At 50.2% G+C, this 19318-nt stretch overlaps 1 protein-coding gene across 1 annotated transcript in view; it reads left to right on the top strand.

The window, feature by feature from the left end:
* The first annotated feature begins 2233 nt into the window (after positions 1–2233).
* Positions 2234–19318, top strand: part of LOC139557914 (transcription elongation factor A protein 2-like) — a 52166-nt gene continuing 35081 nt past the window's right edge. Inside the window, exons 1-5 of the mRNA XM_071373254.1 lie at positions 2234–2475; positions 10799–10861; positions 11967–12072; positions 16162–16258; positions 17232–17386. Of these exons, the coding sequence (XP_071229355.1) occupies positions 2407–2475; positions 10799–10861; positions 11967–12072; positions 16162–16258; positions 17232–17386 (490 nt within the window). The 5' untranslated portion in view covers positions 2234–2406. The remainder of the gene's footprint in view (positions 2476–10798; positions 10862–11966; positions 12073–16161; positions 16259–17231; positions 17387–19318) is intronic.

The following is a 19318-nucleotide window of genomic DNA, read 5'->3' as shown; positions in this document are numbered from 1 at the left end:
GTGTGTAATAGTGGTATATAGATGGTGGTGTGTAATAGTGGTATATAGGTGGTGGTGTGTAATAGTGGTATATAGATGGTGGTGTGTAATAGTGGTATATAGATGGTGGTATGTAATAGTGGTATATAGATGGTGGTGTGTAATAGTGGTATATAGATGGTGGTATGTAATAGTGGTATATAGATGGTGGTATGTAATAGTGGTATATAGATGGCGGTGTGTAATAGTGGTATATAGATGGTGTTGTGTAATAGTGGTATATAGATGGCGGTGTGTAATAGTGGTATATAGATGGTGGTGTGTAATAGTGGTATATAGATGGTGGTGTGTAATAGTGGTATATAGATGGCGGTGTGTAATAGTGGTATATAGATGGTGGTGTGTAATAGTGGTATATAGATGGTGGTGTGTAATAGTGGTATATAGATGGTGGTGTGTAATAGTGGTATATAGATGGTGGTGTGTAATAGTGGTATATAGATGGTGGTGTGTACTAGTGGTATATAGGTGGTGGTGTGTAATAGTGGTATATAGATGGTGGTGTGTAATAGTGGTATATAGTTGGTGGTGTGTAATAGTGGTATATAGATGGTGGTGTGTAATAGTGGTATATAGATGGTGGTGTGTAATAGTGGTATATAGATGGTGGTATGTAATAGTGGTATATAGTTGGTGGTGTGTAATAGTGGTATATAGATGGTGGTGTGTAATAGTGGTATATAGTTGGTGGTGTGTAATAGCGGTATATAGATGGTGGTGTGTAATAGTGGTATATAGATGGTGGTGTGTAATAGTGGTATATAGTTGGTGGTGTGTAATAGTGGTATATAGATGGTGGTGTGTAATAGTGGTATATAGATGGTGGTTTGTAATAGTGGTATATAGATGGTGGTGTGTAATAGTGGTAGATGGATGGTGGTGTGTAATAGTGGTATATAGATGGTGGTGTGTACTAGTGGTATATAGATGGTGGTGTGTAATAGTGGTATATAGATGGTGTTGTGTAATAGTGGTATATAGATGGTGGTGTGTACTAGTGGTATATAGATGGTGGTATGTAATAGTGGTATATAGATGGTGGTATGTAATAGTGGTATCTAGATGTTAGTTGGTGGTGTGTAATAGTGGTATTTAGATGGTGGTGTGTAATAGTGGTATATAGATGGTAGTTTCTCTCACTTTCTCTTTTCCTTTACCCTTTTGGGTCGATGTTGTTACCTGAGATATCTGATTGATGTCTCTGTTAAAAATTGTGGATGTGTTGAATAAGGCTGCGTTGATGAGAGGAAAGAGAAGTGGGCTCATTAAAAAAAATAAAAGAGTGTGTATCTATGTAACAGAAGGAGCGTGCTCTGCGCCTCGAGAAGATATCGGCGGTTAGGAACGTGTTGCGTGTGTGTGGATCTTCGAAGCAGGGCGCCTAAGAGTGTGTTGGCTTTAGAATGAAAAACAAAGGATATATTCAAATAATTGGATCAGGTGGTTGGTGCGCACTGACTTACCCGCAATGGTGGGTGGAATGAGGACGCCCACTCAAACCATTCCCTACACACTTGTATTTGTGAGTTTTTTGAGAGATACCCTGTGAGAATCTTCGTTCCCAAACCCATGCAGTGCGATACATGCAAAATAGTTGGGAATGTGTCAAGTGTACGTACGTCTGTAGGTCGTATCGTATGCTAGCTGAGCCTAAATGCTGCACTGGTGGTGGTGAACATGCACAGGAATTTCTTTAAAGTTTTCTGTTAGGGTGAAGTAGACTGAGGTGTTGAGAATAAGCGTTGTCCAGTATGACTCCTAGAAGGGAGAGAAGTTGAGGATGTATTGGTAGTAGGAGCAGAGACACCGGATAAGCTTCCATGTCAACAGAGGGATCCTGACGTGTTTCATGTTTTAAGAAGGTGGATTTTGTAGCGTTTTATGACATCGGCTATCAACTCCCACAGCGCAAACAGAGAGGACGTCTGAGAAAATAGGCGTCATTTGTGAGCGGAGGAATCCTATCGAGGAACGCGCAGCCCTCACAGGCACCTGAGTCTGTTTAGAGACGTGATTTGAACTGTGACTGAATGAGTGTTTTTGTTGTTGTTGTTGTATGATGTCGAGCCCCCCCCCCCCCCCAACCCCTCTTCCCGAAATGAATATCGGATCATTCATTAATTTATTTGTTGTTTCAATACCCCGTACAGTAGGTGGCGCGGCAATACACCAATAGGTGTAGTCTGCCATAAAACCTCAAAGAAGAAGAAGCAGACGTAGGAACCAGCGCGCCGTGGGGAAAGAAGTGGATGCGTCGGGGACTGTGAGGGAAAGGAAAGAGACGATAGAGGGTTTTTTCCAACATAAATGGAGGTTCATCCGTAACGGGAGAGAAGAGCAGCTACAAAAAAAATATATATAAGCAAAATGGCGAAAGACCACGAGGTCGAACGCATTGCTAAAAAACTGGACAAAATGGTGCACAAAAAAAACACGGTAAGTTGAGTTTGCTATCTAGCGCGGCAGTGGACGCAGGACCAACGCCCACCAGCATCAGAAATCAGGTAGAGGCGAGGCAGTGCAGGAGTATAGTGGTGTTGGAGTGATGCACCTTTGTGGCCATCGAACATTCTGGAAAGCTACTGAAAGGTGTTGGCTATTTATTGTTCTGAACTCAAAAAACTAGCTGAATTGTTCGGTCGATTTGAAATTAAAATGAATTGTTGCACATTGTTGGATAGATATTGAAACAGTGTTTCATTAACGGGGTGATTTGTTTATGAATGGTTGACCACACATCCCCGGCCTCTCGCGTTCTCATAATTAGTCAGGCCCAATCGTTGCTTTGACGACTCAAACTGAATTATTTCGTTGCTGTATTGTTCGCTATATAGCCTACTTCAAGAAGAAACTAAAGTCCACGGATGTAGCGTTTGGGTAGGCAGGCAAGTCCAATCATGGCTATGCAGGCTAATCAGTGGGATCATTTGATGTCGGTATAGAGCGGGCCAGAACGAATCAGTTGGATGGGCATTTTATTTCCATTTCACGGAACTCCTATGCGTGCAAGCAAATCAAATGATTAACACGAAGAGGAGCCCGTTTCAAGCTAATAGTGTAATTAATAGCATTTCATATATGCTATTGCAAAAACATATAATTTGGTTGTGTTTGAAGGTCTTCGGTAACATTAGAATACATATTTGAAATATCACAAGCATTTTCATTCGTTTATTTTACTGTAGGATATGTACAAAACATGAAAGTGTTCAATACATTACAGTCGCCGGGTGCCTTAGTTACAACTATGTAAGAGAAAGCGTATGTGTAGGAACGCGGCAACAGCTTCTTTCTATAAGGACACATAATAAAATGCACCGACCACAAAGACCCACGTTCAGCAAGACGCCCGGTCAGATGATAAAAACATCAGTAGCCTAAACATCATTATAAGCGTGTGGATATGACCGCATGTCACATAAACAACGAAAAGATGGTGCGTTGCTGATTTCGTTTTTTTTATTTGAGCCTGCGCTCTCAGTGATGACATTTTGTGTTGATAATCGGCCCAAAGCAGTCCGTTCTTCTCTCCTGTCTCAAGGTTTCATTTGGTGGGGGGCATGGCCACCACCATATTATAAAACTACTTGGATTTGGTGGACTGATAGAGGGTACATACCATGTAGAGATTATAATGTCAATGGATCATTACAATAGAATGACCCGCCATGTTTTTCATTCACAATTGGTGATTACATAATTAGGCATTGTTTGCTTCCTCTGGGTCATCAACTCACCCTTTCTCCCCCATCATCATCCCCTTCATTTATTTAATTTTGTTTATATGCGTAAAATTAGTTCCGGTTCAGTTTCGAGGCAATTATACGGGCTGGTTATCAACTCTACTATCTACTGTATATTATCTATCCTAATGCCTTAATCCTAGTTATATGTACATATCTACCTCAATTACCTCTTACCCCTGTGCATCAACTCAGTACTGGTACTTCCTGTATATAGCCATGTTATTACCTCGTACCCCTGCACATTGACTCAGTGTTGTTACCTCGTACTCCTGCACATTGGGGCGGCAGGTAGCCTAGTGGTTAGAGCGTTGGGCCAGTAACCGAAAGGTTGCCTGATCAACTCTCCGAGCTGTCGTTCTGCCCCTGAACAAGGCAGTTAACCCACTGACTGTCATTGTAAATAATAATTTGTTCTTAACTGACTTGCCTAGTTAAATAAAGGTTGACTCAGTACTGGTATCCTGTACTGAGTCTATCCTATAGCCAAGTTATTACCTTGTACCCCTGCACATTGACTCAGTACTGGTACTCTCTGTATATAGCCAAGTTATTACCTCGTACTCCTGCACATTGACTCATTGACAGGGCCTACTGTTGGGAGGAGGAGGGGAGCTGGCCCTACTGTTGGGAAGAGGAGGGGAGCAGGCCCTACTGTTGGGAGGAGGATGGGAGCAGACCCTACTGTTGGGAGGAGGATGGGAGCAGACCCTACTGTTGAGAGGAGGATGGGAGCAGGCCCTACTGTTGGGAGGAGGATGGGAGCAGGCCCTACTGTTGGGAGGAGGAGGGGAGCAGGCCCTACTGTTGGGAGGAGGAGGGGAGCAGGCCCTACTGTTGGGAGAAGGATGAGAGCAGGCCCTACTGTTGGGAGGAGGATGGGAGCAGGCCCTACTGTTGGAGAAGGATGGGAGCAGGCCCTACTGTTGGAGAAGGATGGGAGCAGGCCCTACTGTTGGGAGGAGGAGGGGAGCAGGCCCTACTGTTGGGAGGAGGATGGGAGCTGGCCCTACTGTTGGGAGGAGGATGGGAGCTGGCCCTACTGTTGGGAGGAGGATGGGAGCAGACCCTACTGTTGGGAGGAGGAGGGGAGCAGGCCCTACTGTTGGGAGGAGGATGGGAGCTGGCCCTACTGTTGGGAGGAGGATGGGAGCAGGCCCTACTGTTGGGAGGAGGATGGGAGCAGAACCTACTGTTGGAAGGAGGATGGGAGCAGAACCTACTGTTGGGAGGAGGATGGGAGCAGACCCTACTGTTGGGAGGAGGATGGGAGCAGACCCTACTGTTGGGAGGAGGATGGGAGCAGACCCTACTGTTGGGAGGAGGATGGGAGCAGAACCTACTGTTGGGAGGAGGATGGGAGCAGGCCCTACTGTTGGTGAAGGATGGGAGCTGGCCCTACTGTTGGGAGGAGGATGGGAGCAGGCCCTACTGTTGGGAGGAGGATGGGAGCAGGCCCTACTGTTGGGAGGAGGATGGAAGCAGGCCCTACTGTTGGGAGGAGGATGGGAGCAGACCCTACTGTTGGGAGGAGGATGGGAGCAGACCCTACTGTTGGGAGGAGGATGGGAGCAGACCCTACTGTTGAGAGGAGGATGGGAGCAGGCCCTACTGTTGGGAGGAGGATGGGAGCAGGCCCTACTGTTGGGAGGAGGAGGGGAGCAGGCCCTACTGTTGGGAGGAGGAGGGGAGCAGGCCCTACTGTTGGAGAAGGATGGGAGCAGGCCCTACTGTTGGAGGAGGAGGGGAGCAGGCCCTACTGTTGGGAGGAGGATGGGAGCTGGCCCTACTGTTGGGAGGAGGATGGGAGCTGGCCCTACTGTTGGGAGGAGGATGGGAGCAGACCCTACTGTTGGGAGGAGGAGGGGAGCAGGCCCTACTGTTGGGAGGAGGATGGGAGCTGGCCCTACTGTTGGGAGGAGGATGGGAGCAGGCCCTACTGTTGGGAGGAGGATGGGAGCAGAACCTACTGTTGGAAGGAGGATGGGAGCAGAACCTACTGTTGGGAGGAGGATGGGAGCAGACCCTACTGTTGGGAGGAGGATGGGAGCAGACCCTACTGTTGGGAGGAGGATGGGAGCAGACCCTACTGTTGGGAGGAGGATGGGAGCAGAACCTACTGTTGGGAGGAGGATGGGAGCAGGCCCTACTGTTGGTGAAGGATGGGAGCTGGCCCTACTGTTGGGAGGAGGAGGGGAGCAGACCCTACTGTTGGAGAAGGATGGGAGCAGGCCCTACTGTTGGGAGGAGGATGGGAGCAGGCCCTACTGTTGGGAAGAGGATGGGAGCAGGCCCTACTGTTGGGAGGAGGATGGGAGCAGGCTCTACTGTTGGGAGGAGGATGGGAGCAGACCCTACTGTTGGGAGGAGGATGGGAGCAGGCCCTACTGTTGGGAGGAGGATGGGAGCAGGCCCTACTGTTGGGAGGAGGATGGGAGCAGACCCTACTGTTGGAGAAGGATGGGAGCAGATCCTACTGTTGGGAAGAGGATGGGAGCAGGCCCTACTGTTGGGAGAAGGATGGGAGCAGATCCTACTGTTGGGAGGAGGATGGGAGCAGACCCTACTGTTGGGAGGAGGATGGGAGCAGGCCCTACTGTTGGGAGGAGGATGGGAGCAGGCCCTACTGTTGGGAGGAGGATGGGAGCAGGCCCTACTGTTGGGAGGAGGATGGGAGCAGGCCCTACTGTTGGGAGGAGGATGGGAGCAGACCCTACTGTTGGGAGGAGGATGGGAGCAGGCCCTACTGTTGGGAGGAGGATGGGAGCAGGCCCTACTGTTGGGAGGAGGATGGGAGCAGACCCTACTGCTGGGAGGAGGATGGGAGCATACCCTACTGTTGGGAGGAGGATGGGAGCAGACCCTACTGTTGGGAGGAGGATGGGAGCAGACCCTACTGTTGGAAGGAGGATGGGAGCAGAACCTACTGTTGGGAGGAGGATGGGAGCAGACCCTACTGTTGGGAGGAGACTGGGAGCAGGCCCTACTGTTGGGAGGAGGATGGGAGCAGGCCCTACTGTTGGGAGGAGGATGGGAGCAGGCCCTACTGTTGGGAGGAGGATGGGAGCAGGCCCTACTGTTGGAGAAGGACGGGAGCAGGCCCTACTGTTGGGAGGAGGATGGGAGCAGGCCCTACTGTTGGGAGGAGGATGGGAGCAGACCCTACTGTTGGGAGGAGGATGGGAGCTGGCCCTACTGTTGGGAGGAGGATGGGAGCAGGCCCTACTGTTGGGAGGAGGATGGGAGCAGGCCCTACTGTTGGGAGGAGGATGGGAGCAGACCCTACTGTTGGGAGGAGGATGGGAGCAGGCCCTACTGTTGGGAGGAGGATGGGAGCAGGCCCTACTGTTGGGAGGAGGATGGGAGCAGGCCCTACTGTTGGGAGGAGGATGGGAGCAGACCCTACTGTTGGGAGGAGGATGGGAACAGGCCCTACTGTTGGGAGGAGGATGGGAGCAGACCCTACTGTTGGGAGGAGGATGGGAGCAGGCCCTACTGTTGGGAGGAGGATGGGAGCAGGCCCTACTGTTGAGAGGAGGATGGGAGCAGACCCTACTGTTGGAGGAGGAGGGGAGCAGGCCCTACTGTTGGGAGGAGGATGGGAGCAGGCCCTACTGTTGGGAGGAGGATGGGAGCAGGCCCTACTGTTGGGGGGAGGATGGGAGCAGGCCCTACTGTTGGGAGGAGGATGGGAGCAGGCCCTACTGTTGGGAGGAGGATGGGAGCAGACCCTACTGTTGGGAGGAGGATGGGAGCAGGCCCTACTGTTGGGAGGAGGATGGGAGCAGACCCTACTGTTGGAGAAGGATGGGAGCAGATCCTACTGTTGGGAAGAGGATGGGAGCAGGCCCTACTGTTGGGAGAAGGATGGGAGCAGATCCTACTGTTGGGAAGAGGATGGGAGCAGACCCTACTGTTGGGAGGAGGATGGGAGCAGGCCCTACTGTTGGGAGGAGGATGGGAGCAGGCCCTACTGTTGGGAGGAGGATGGGAGCAGGCCCTACTGTTGGGAGGAGGATGGGAGCAGGCCCTACTGTTGGGAGGAGGATGGGAGCAGACCCTACTGTTGGGAGGAGGATGGGAGCAGGCCCTACTGTTGGGAGGAGGATGGGAGCAGGCCCTACTGTTGGGAGGAGGATGGGAGCAGACCCTACTGCTGGGAGGAGGATGGGAGCATACCCTACTGTTGGGAGGAGGATGGGAGCAGACCCTACTGTTGGGAGGAGGATGGGAGCAGACCCTACTGTTGGGAGGAGGATGGGAGCAGAACCTACTGTTGGGAGGAGGATGGGAGCAGACCCTACTGTTGGGAGGAGACTGGGAGCAGGCCCTACTGTTGGGAGGAGGATGGGAGCAGGCCCTACTGTTGGGAGGAGGATGGGAGCAGCCCCTACTGTTGGGAGGAGGATGGGAGCAGGCCCTACTGTTGGAGAAGGACGGGAGCAGGCCCTACTGTTGGGAGGAGGATGGGAGCAGGCCCTACTGTTGGGAGGAGGATGGGAGCAGACCCTACTGTTGGGAGGAGGATGGGAGCTGGCCCTACTGTTGGGAGGAGGATGGGAGCAGGCCCTACTGTTGGGAGGAGGATGGGAGCAGGCCCTACTGTTGGGAGGAGGATGGGAGCAGACCCTACTGTTGGGAGGAGGATGGGAGCAGGCCCTACTGTTGGGAGGAGGATGGGAGCAGGCCCTACTGTTGGGAGGAGGATGGGAGCAGACCCTACTGTTGGGAGGAGGATGGGAGCAGGCCCTACTGTTGGGAGGAGGATGGGAGCAGACCCTACTGTTGGGAGGAGGATGGGAGCAGGCCCTACTGTTGGGAGGAGGATGGGAGCAGGCCCTACTGTTGAGAGGAGGATGGGAGCAGACCCTACTGTTGGAGGAGGAGGGGAGCAGGCCCTACTGTTGGGAGGAGGATGGGAGCAGGCCCTACTGTTGGGAGGAGGATGGGAGCAGGCCCTACTGTTGGGAGGAGGATGGGAGCAGGCCCTACTGTTGGGAGGAGGATGGGAGCAGGCCCTACTGTTGAGAGGAGGATGGGAGCAGGCCCTACTGTTGGGAGGAGGATGGGAGCAGGCCCTACTGTTGGGAGGAGGATGGGAGCAGGCCCTACTGTTGGGAGGAGGATGGGAGCAGGCCCTACTGTTGGGAGGAGGATGGGAGCAGGCCCTACTGTTGAGAGGAGGATGGGAGCAGGCCCTACTGTTGGGAGGAGGATGGGAGCAGGCCCTACTGTTGGAGAAGGATGGGAGCAGGCCCTACTGTTGGGAGGAGGAGGGGAGCAGGCCCTACTGTTGAGAAGAGGATGGGAGCAGGCCCTACTGTTGGGAGGAGGATGGGAGCAGGCCCTACTGTTGGGAGGAGAGGGGGAGCTGGCCCTACTGTTGGGAGGAGGGGGGGGGGGGGCGCAACCATAAAAAAATGACATTCCCTCCTAAAACAGGCTATAACACTGTTGGTGATATTAAAATTCTAACAATGCCTTTATAGACGTGTTTTAGAAAACGTCAAGGACGGAGGGGGGCATGACTTAAAAAATGGCAGAGTAATACAGATTCATGGGCTGGCTACACATACTAAGACAGAGGGGCGCTGTTTCGCTTTGTCTGAGATTTATGTATCTCTCTGTCTGCTTCGCATCTCCGTCAAATAAATGTAAATATTTTATTTGGATGGGCAAGGAGGTACCGTAGAGCGGGACAGGCCATCTAAGGAGGTACAGTAGAGCAGGACAGGCCCTCCAAGGAGGTACGGTAGAGCAGGACAGGCCCTCTAAGGAGGTACCGTAGAGCGGGACAGGCCCTCCAAGGAGGTACCGTAGAGCGGGACAGGCCTTCCAAGGAGGTACGGTAGAGCAGGACAGGCCCTCCAAGGAGGTACCGTAGAGCGGGACAGGCCTTCCAAGGAGGTACTGTAGAGCGGGACAGGCCCTCCAAGGAGGTACGGTAGAGCGGGACAGGTCCTCCAAGGAGGTACGGTAGCGCGGGACAGGCCCTCTAAGGAGGTATGGTAGAGCGGGACAGGCCCTCCAAGGAGGTACGGTAGAGCGGGACAGGTCCTCCAAGGAGGTACGGTAGCGCGGGACAGGCCCTCTAAGGAGGTATGGTAGAGCAGGACAGGCCCTCCAAGGAGGTACGGTAGAGCAGGACAGGTCCTCCAAGGAGGTACGGTAGAGCGGGACAGGCCCTCCAAGGAGGTACGGTAGCGCGGGACAGGTCCTCCAAGGAGGTACCGTAGAGCGGGACAGGTCCTCCAAGGAGGTACGGTAGCGCGGGACAGGCCCTCCAAGGAGGTACGCTGGAGCAGGACAGGTCCTCCAAGGAGGTACCGTAGAGCGGGACAGACCCTCCAAGGAGGTACCGTAGAGCGGGACAGGCCCTCCAAGGAGGTACGCTGGAGCGGGACAGGCCCTCCAAGGAGGTACGGTAGCGCGGGACAGACCCTCCAAGGAGGTACGCTGGAGCGGGACAGGCCCTCCAAGGAGGTACCGTAGAGCGGGACAGGCCCTCCAAGGAGGTACGGTAGAGCGGGTCAGGTCCTCCAAGGATGTACCGTAGAGCGGGACAGGCCCTCCAAGGAGGTACGCTGGAGCGGGACAGGCCCTCCAAGGCCGGCACATAAATGCTGCCCTGTGTACAAGCTAACCTTGAGCCTGGATATTCTTTTATCAGGCCACTACCTCTTCTGTGAACCCCTGCCTGGAGGCGAAACCAGAATATTTTACCTGGAGATAAACCTCATAAATTCATACACATTCAGTCCTGCCTCATGGATGACCTGCTGTTACCGCTGACCGTTAACAGGACCAAATTAAGCCCCACCCGCCTTAAATGTTTTATTTATTTCCCTTATCACCATATGCCTGCACGATATAATTTAAAGAAATCATAGTTTCTAGCCTAATATTGTGTTGGAATATGCATACTGCTTGCTCATTAAAAATAGATTTACATTATTGTAGACGGCATCCATTCAATTCAACAGGTGTCAATATTTCGCTGTTTCCTTTCTTCACAGGACGGTGCCATATATCTACTGAGGGAGCTAAAGATCATTAACATGTCTCTGGAGACTCTACAGGTAGACCTAAGTTCTCCTCTTGCTGTAGGCCTCTGTCTAAAGAAAATAATATTCTATTACTATGATCAGTGTCTACTATTTTCTCAATGCCGGTGTCTGTCCAGCAGGATCTGTGAACGCTGTGAGGAACTGTAATGATGAGGCTCATACACAATGTGTGTCACGTTCCTGACCTGTTTTCTGTTGTTTTGTATGTGTTTAGTCGGTCAGGGCGTGAGTTGGGGTGGGCATTCTATGTTATGTGTATCTATGTTGGTTAATGGGTTACCTGATATGGTTCTCAATTAGAGGCAGGTGGTTTACGTTTCCTCTGATTGAGAACCATATTAAGGTAGGTGGTTTCACATTGTTTGTTGTGGGTGGTTGTCTTCCGTGTCTGTGTCTGTTTGCACCACACGGGACTGTTTCGTTTGTTCGTTCGGTTTTTGTGTAGTCTATTTTCCTCTTCGTGCGTTCTTCGTGTTATGTAAGTTCGTTTGTTCAGGTCTGTTGACTCCGTTTATTATTTTGTAAATTCTCAAGTGTTTTTCGTATTCGTCTTTATTCTTTGTTTAAATAAATCATTATGTATTCATCACCCGCTGCGCCTTGGTCCAATCTCTCACCTAAAGACGATCGTTACAATGTGTTTGTTAGTCCAGCAGGATCTGTGAACGCTGTGAGGAACTGTAATGATGACGCTAATACACAATGTGTATGTTAGTCCACCAGGATCTGTGAACGCTGTGAGGAACTGTAATGATGACGCTAATACACAATGTGTATGTTAGTCCACCAGGATCTGTGAACGCTGTGAGGAACTGTAATGATGACGCTAATACACAATGTGTATGTTAGTCCACCAGGATCTGTGAACGCTGTGAGGAACTGTAATGATGACGCTAATACACAATGTGTATGTTAGTCCACCAGGATCTGTGAACGCTGTGAGGAACTGTAATGATGACGCTAATACACAATGTGTATGTTAGTCCACCAGGATCTGTGAACGCTGTGAGGAACTGTAATGATGACGCTAATACACAATGTGTTTGTTAGTCCACCAGGATCTGTGAACGCTGTGAGGAACTGTAATGATGACGCTAATACACAATGTGTATGTTAGTCCACCAGGATCGGTATGTCAGTGAACGCTGTGAGGAAGCAGAGTTCAGAGGAAGAGGTCCAGACCCTGGCCAAGTCACTCATCAAGTCCTGGAAGAAACTATTAGGTAAGTCTGTCTGTAGGTCTGCCTCACATCTCATACGACTCTGTCTGTAGGTCTGCCTCACATCTCATACGACTCTGTCTGTCTGTTGGTCTGCCTCATACCTGTGAAACGTGGTGTCTGTCTGTTGGTCTGCCTCATACCTGTGAAACGTGGTGTCTGTCTGTTGGTCTGCCTCATACCTGTGAAACGTGGTGTCTGTTGGTCTATCTCATACCTGTGAAACGTGGTGTCTGTCTGTTGGTCTGCCTCATACCTGTGAAACGTGGTGTCTGTTGGTCTGTCTCATACCTGTGACACCTGGTGTCTGTCTGTTGGTCTGTCTCATACCTGTGAAACGTGGTGTCTGTCTGTTGGTCTGCCTCATACCTGTGAAACGTGGTGTCTGTTGGTCTGTCTCATACCTGTGACACCTGGTGTCTGTCTGTTGGTCTGTCTCATACCTGTGAAACGTGGTGTCTGTCTGTTGGGTCTGCCTCATACCTGTGAAACGTGGTGTATGTGTAGGTCTGCCTCATACCTGTGAAACGTGGTGTCTGTCTGTTGGTCTGTCTCATACCTGTGAAACGTGGTGTCTGTCTGTTGGCTCTCATACCCCCACATACCCTCTCATACCCCACATACCCCTCTCATACCCCCACATACCCCCACATACCCCCACATACCCTCTCATACCCCTCTCATACCCCTCTCATACCCCCACATACCCCTCTCATACCCCTCTCATACCCCTTCATACCCCACATACCCCTCTCATACCCCCACATACCCCTCTCATACCCCCACATACCCCTCTCATACCCCCACATACCCTCTCATACCCCTCTCATACCCCTCTCATACCCCCACATACCCTCTCATACCCCTCTCATACCCCACATACCCCTCTCATACCCCCACATACCCCTCTCATACCCCACATACCCCTCTCATACCCCCACATACCCCTCTCATACCCCACATACCCCTCTCATACCCCACATACCCCTCTCATACCCCCACATACCCCCACATACCCTCTCATACCCCTCTCATACCCCCACATACCCCTCTCATACCCCTCTCATACCCCACATACCCCTCTCATACCCCTCTCATACCCCCACATACCCCTCTCATACCCTCTCATACCCCCTCATACCCCCACATACCCCTCTCATACCCCCACATACCCCCTCATACCCCCACATACCCCTCTCATACCCCCTCATACCCCTCATACCCCTCTCATACCCCCTCATACCCCACATACCCCCACATACCACTCTTATACCCCTCTCATACCCCACATACCCCTCTCATACCCCTCTTATACCCCTCTCATACCCCACATACCCCTCTCATACCCCTCTCATACCCCCACATACCCCTCTCATACCCCTCTTATACCCCCACATACCCCTCTCATACCCCTCTCATACCCCCACATACCCCTCTCATACCCCTCTCATACCCCCACATACCCCTCTCATACCCCTCTCATACCCCTCTCATACCCCCACATACCCTCTCATACCCCTCTCATACCCCCACATACCCCTCTCATACCCCTCTCATACCCCTCATACCCCCTCATACCCCTCTCATACCCCCACATACCCCTCTCATACCCCCACATACCCCTCTCATACCCCACATACCCCTCATACCCCTCTCATACCCCCTCATACCCCTCTCATACCCCCACATACCCCTCTCATACCCCCACATCCCCCTCTCATACCCCCTCATACCCCCACATACCCTCTCAATACCAGTCTTGGTTTTTAACTAACAGCCCTTAGCTGACACGGAGGTAGGCTAGTTAAAGAGTGCACGGTGGGTGGAGGAATTGACTTAACAAATCTATGGATCTATCAGTCTATAGCCTCGTTTCGTCTGTCTTAACAGGTCGGACTACCTCTTATTTCTCCTGTAGGAATAAATAGCCCCCAACACAAAAGCCCTCTTGTTGTTTAGTAAAGTCTTCATTAAAATAAAGATGGCGAAAATGTAATTATGCCTCCTTTCAGCACCGTGAGCGGTCCGTTTCTGATTACGCCTCCTTTCAGCACCGTGAGCGGTCCGTTTCTGATTACGCCTCCTTTCAGCACCGTGAGCGGTCCGTTTCTGATTACGCCTCCTTTCAGCACCGTGAGCGGTCCGTTTCTGATTACGCCTCCTTTCAGCACCGTGAGCGGTCCGTTTCTGATTACGCCTCCTTTCAGCACCGTGAGCGGTCCGTTTGTGATTGATTGTGCTGTGGCTGCTGCTTCAAGTTTCAGCACCACAATATAGATCGAGTTTACCAAACATTAGGAACACCTTCCTAATATTGAGTTGCAACCCCCTCCAGAACAGCTTCAATTCGTCGGGGCGTGGACTTTACAAGGTGTTGAAAGCGTTCCACAGGGATGCTGGCCCATGTTGACTCCCCAATGCTTCCCAGAGTCAAAGTGGCTGGATGTCCTTTGGGTGGTGGACCATTCTAATTACACACAGGAAACTGTTGAGCGTGAAAAACCCAGCAGCGTTGCAGTTCTTGACACAAACTGGTGTCTCTGGTACCTACTACCATACCCCGTTCAAAGGCACTTGAATATTTTGTCTTGCCCATTCACCCTCTGAATGGCACACATACACAATCCATGTCTCAATTGTCTCAAAGCTTAAAAATCCTTCTTTAACCTGTCTCCTCCCCCTTCATCTACACTACTTGAAGTGGATTTAACAAGTGACATCAATAAGGGATCATATCTTTCACCTGGATTCACCTGGTCAGTCTATGTCATGGAAAGAGCAGGTGTTCTTAATGTTTTGTCCACTCAGTGTAAGGTACTGGAATCTGGCTTATCGTGAGGTCGATAACTATGATAAATACATCATGGGTAAAAAAACATCTTGTTTTTAATCAAGTCTATTATAGTAGTAGCAATCTATCAAAGTTGACCTCCGGTCCTCCTCGTCTTCGCGCTCTCATTCTCAAACTGAATAGAACATAGGCTCGTCCGTCTGTAAAATAATTCGTTTTTTGGACTAGGCCTTTCTAGCCTATAGGCTGTGGATCATGTGACTGAGACCACTCTAACTAGCCTATAGGCTGTGGATCATGTGACTGAGACCACTCTAACTAGCCTATAGGCTGTGGATCATGTGACTGAGACCACTCTAACTAGCCTATAGGACTGAGACCACTCTAACTAGCCTATAGGCTGTGGATCATGTGACTGAGACCACTCTAACTAGCCTATAGGCCGTGGATCATGTGACTGAGATCACTCTAACTAGCCTATAGGCTGTGGATCATGTGACTGAGACCACTCTAACTAGCCTATAGGACTGAGACCACTCTAACTAGCCTATAGGCTGTGGATCATGTGACTGAGACCACTCTAACTAGCCTATAGGCTGTGGATCATGTGACTGAGACCACTCTAACTAGCCTATAGGCTGTGAATCATGTGACTGAGACCATTCTAACTAGCCTATAGGCCGTGGATCATGTGACTGAGACCACTCTAACTAGCCTATAGGACTGAGACCATTCTAACTAGCCTATAGGCTGTGGATCATGTGACTGAGACCACTCTAACTAGCCTATAGGCTGTGGATCATGTGACTGAGACCACTCTAACTAGCCTATAGGCTGTGGATCATGTGACTGAGATCACTCTAACTAGCCTATAGGCTGTGGATCATGTGACTGAGACCACTCTAACTAGCCTATAGGCTGTGGATCATGTGACTGAGACCACTCTAACTAGCCTATAGGCTGTGGATCATGTGACTGAGACCACTCTAACTAGCCTATAGGCCATGGATCATGTGACTGAGACCACTCTAACTAGCCTATAGGCACACTTGATATTGCCCAGTATAAGAATCAGAGATGAAGGGTGGCATCATGCACATTGATATATAGCCTCATAAGCAAGTAAATACTAAAACACTGACATTTTGAAATTTCATCTATAACAAATTAATTGGACTAGATTTGACAAAAAAAAAAAAAAAGCAAAAAACCTCCCTAATTTTCCTCTAGGTACCCATTATGTAAATGTTGAACCGTCACCTATATAGATATGAATCAGCTGACTGTGTGTGTGTCTACAGACGGTGCTGAGGGGAAAGCTGTGGAGGAGAAGAGGAGGGAGGGCTCTCCTCTGAGGTCATCTTCGTCCAAGGACAGTCCTGGATCCAGCGACCGGAGGTGAGACCCAACCCGAGTGTCAGTCATGTACCAAGAGGTAGTTCAGGGAATAACCTCGTCTGAGCTCTGAAGACTTGTGTGAGCTCTCTGAACTAATGTCTAGGCGTTTAGCTCAACGGGCTAATGTGGAGTCATATGTTGCATAGGTGGTCCAACTACTCGTTGGTGATGGGTAATCTAGAGCCCAAATGACTTGGGTCGGGTAGGTAGATGACGGGGGTTTGACCGGTAGGTAGACGACGGGGGTTTGACCGACCGGTCGGTAGACGTTGGGGGTTTGACCGGTAGGTAGACGACGGGGGTTTGACCGGTAGGTAGACGACGGGGGTTTGACCGGTAGGTAGACGACTGGGGTTTGACCGGTAGGTAGACGACGGGGGTTTGACCGGTAGGTAGACGACTGGGGTTTGACCGGTAGGTAGACGACTGGGGTTTGACCGGTAGGTAGACGACGGGGGTTTGACCGGTAGGTAGACGACGGGGGTTTGACCGGTAGGTAGACGACGGGGGTTTGACCGGTAGGTAGACGACGGGGGTTTGACCGACCGGTCATAAGACGTTGGGGGTTTGACCGGTAGGTAGACGACGGGGGTTTGACCGGTAGGTAGACGACAGGGGTTTGACCGGTAGGTAGACGACGGGGGTTTGACCGGTAGGTAGACGACAGGGGTTTGACCGGTAGGTAGATGACGGGGGGTTTGACCGGTAGGTAGACGACGGGGGTTTGACCGGTAGGTAGATGACGGGGGGTTTGACCGGTAGGTAGACGACGGGGGTTTGACCGGTAGGTAGACGACGGGGGTTTGACCGGTAGGTAGACGACAGGGGTTTGACTGGTACGTAGACGACGGAGGTTTGACCGGTAGGCGAACGACGGGGGTTTGATACCCAGTCAGAATAAATGGAAGGATCAGGGTGACTCATAACACAATGTAACACTTTCTTCTCGCTGTCACCCTCTTGTCTACCCTAGTAAGAAACAAGAACTGCCGGAGCCCCCGAAGACTCCCACCACACCTACGACCCCCACCACCCTTAAGTTCACCTCCTTCCCTCCCACTCCCGTCACCACTGACAGCGTACGCACGAAGTGCCGAGAGTTGCTGGTGGCTGCCCTGCAGACCGACGGTGAGACAGACCCTACCAAGATGGCTGCCACTTTCAGCACATTCCAGAGCTGTATACAGTGGGGAGAACAAGTATTTGATACACTGCCGATTTTGCAGGTTTTCCTACTTACAAAGCATGTAGAGGTCTGTAATTTTTATCATAGGTACACTTCAACTGTGAGAGACGGAATCTAAAACAAAAATCCAGAAAATCACATTGTATGATTTTTAAGTAATTAATTTGCATTTTATTGCATGACATAAGTATTTGATCACCTACCAACCAGTAAGAATTCCGGCTCTCACAGACCTGTTAGTTTTTCTTTAAGAAGCCCTCCTGTTCTCCACTCATTACCTGTATTAACTGCACCTGTTTGAACTCGTTACCTGTATAAAAGACACCTGTCCACACACTCAATCAAACAGACTCCAACCTCTCCACAATGGCCAAGACCAGAGAGCTGTGTAAGGACATCAGGGATAAATTGTAGACCTGTACAAGGCTGGGATGGGCTACAGGACAATAGCCAAGCAGCTTGGTGAGAAGGCAACAACTGTTGGCACAATTATTAGAAAATGGAAGAAGTTCAAGATGACGATCAATCACCCTCGGTCTGGGGCTCCATGCAAGATCTCACCTCGTGGGGCATCAATGATCATGAGGAATGTGAGGGATCAGCCCAGAACTACACGGAAGGACCTGGTCAATGACCTGAAGAGAGCTGGGACCACAGTCTCAAAGAAAACCATTAGTAACACACTACGCCGTCATGGATTAAAATCCTGCAGCGCACGCAAGGTCCCCCTGCTCAAGCCAGCGCATGTCCAGGCCCGTCTGAAGTTTGCCAATGACCATCTGGATGATCCAGAGGAGGAATGGGAGAAGGTCATGTGGTCTGATGAGACAAAAATAGAGCTTTTTGCTCTAAACTCCACTCGCCGTGTTTGGAGGAATAGAAGGATGAGTACAACCCCAAGAACACCATCCCAACCGTGAAGCATGGAGGTGGAAACATCATTCTTTGGGGATGCTTTTCTGCAAAGGGGACAGGACGACTGCACCGTATTGAGGGGAGGATGGATGGGGCCATGTATCGCGAGATCTTGACCAACAACCTCCTTCCCTCAGTAAGAGCATTGAAGATGGGTCGTGGCTGGGTCTTCCAGCATGACAACGACCCGAAACACACAGCCAGGGCAACTAAGGAGTGGCTCCGTAAGAAGCATCTCAAGGTCCTGGAGTGGCCTAGCCAGTCTCCAGACCTGAACCCAATAGAAAATCTTTGGAGGGAGCCGAAAGTCCGTATTGCCCAGCGACAGCCCCGAAACCTGAAGGATCTGGAGAAGGTCTGTATGGAGGAGTGGGCCAAAATCCCTGCTGCAGTGTGTGCAAACCTGGTCAAGAACTACAGGAAACGTATGATCTCTGTAATTGCAAACTAAGGTTTCTGTACCAAATATTCAGTTCTGCTTTTCTGATGTATCAAATACTTATGTCATGCAATAAAATGCAAATTAATTACTTAAAAATCATACAATGTGATTTTCTGGATTTTTGTTTTAGATTCCTTCTCTCACAGTTGAAGTGTACCTATGATAAAAATTACAGACCTCTACATGCTTTGTAAGTAGGAAAACCTGCAAAATTGTCAGTGTATCAAATACTTGTTCTCCCCACTGTAGGTTTATACAGTGCCTTCAGAAAGTATTCATACCCCTTGACTTTTCCCACATTTTGTTGTTACAGCCTGAATTTAAAATGGATTAAATTAAGATTGTGTGTCTCTGGCCTACAAAACAATACCCCATAATATCAAAGTGGAATAATGTTTTTAGAATTGTTTACACTTAAATTAAAAATTAAAAGATTGAAATCTCTTGAGTGAATAAGTATTCAACCCCTTTGTTATGGAAAGCCAAAAATAAGTTTAGGAGTAAAAATGTGCTTAAC

The sequence above is a fragment of the Salvelinus alpinus genome, chromosome 28, assembly GCF_045679555.1.
Source record: "Salvelinus alpinus chromosome 28, SLU_Salpinus.1, whole genome shotgun sequence".
NCBI classification, from domain to species: Eukaryota; Metazoa; Chordata; class Actinopteri; order Salmoniformes; family Salmonidae; genus Salvelinus; species Salvelinus alpinus.
This window is presented reverse-complemented; position numbering and strand designations above follow the sequence as displayed.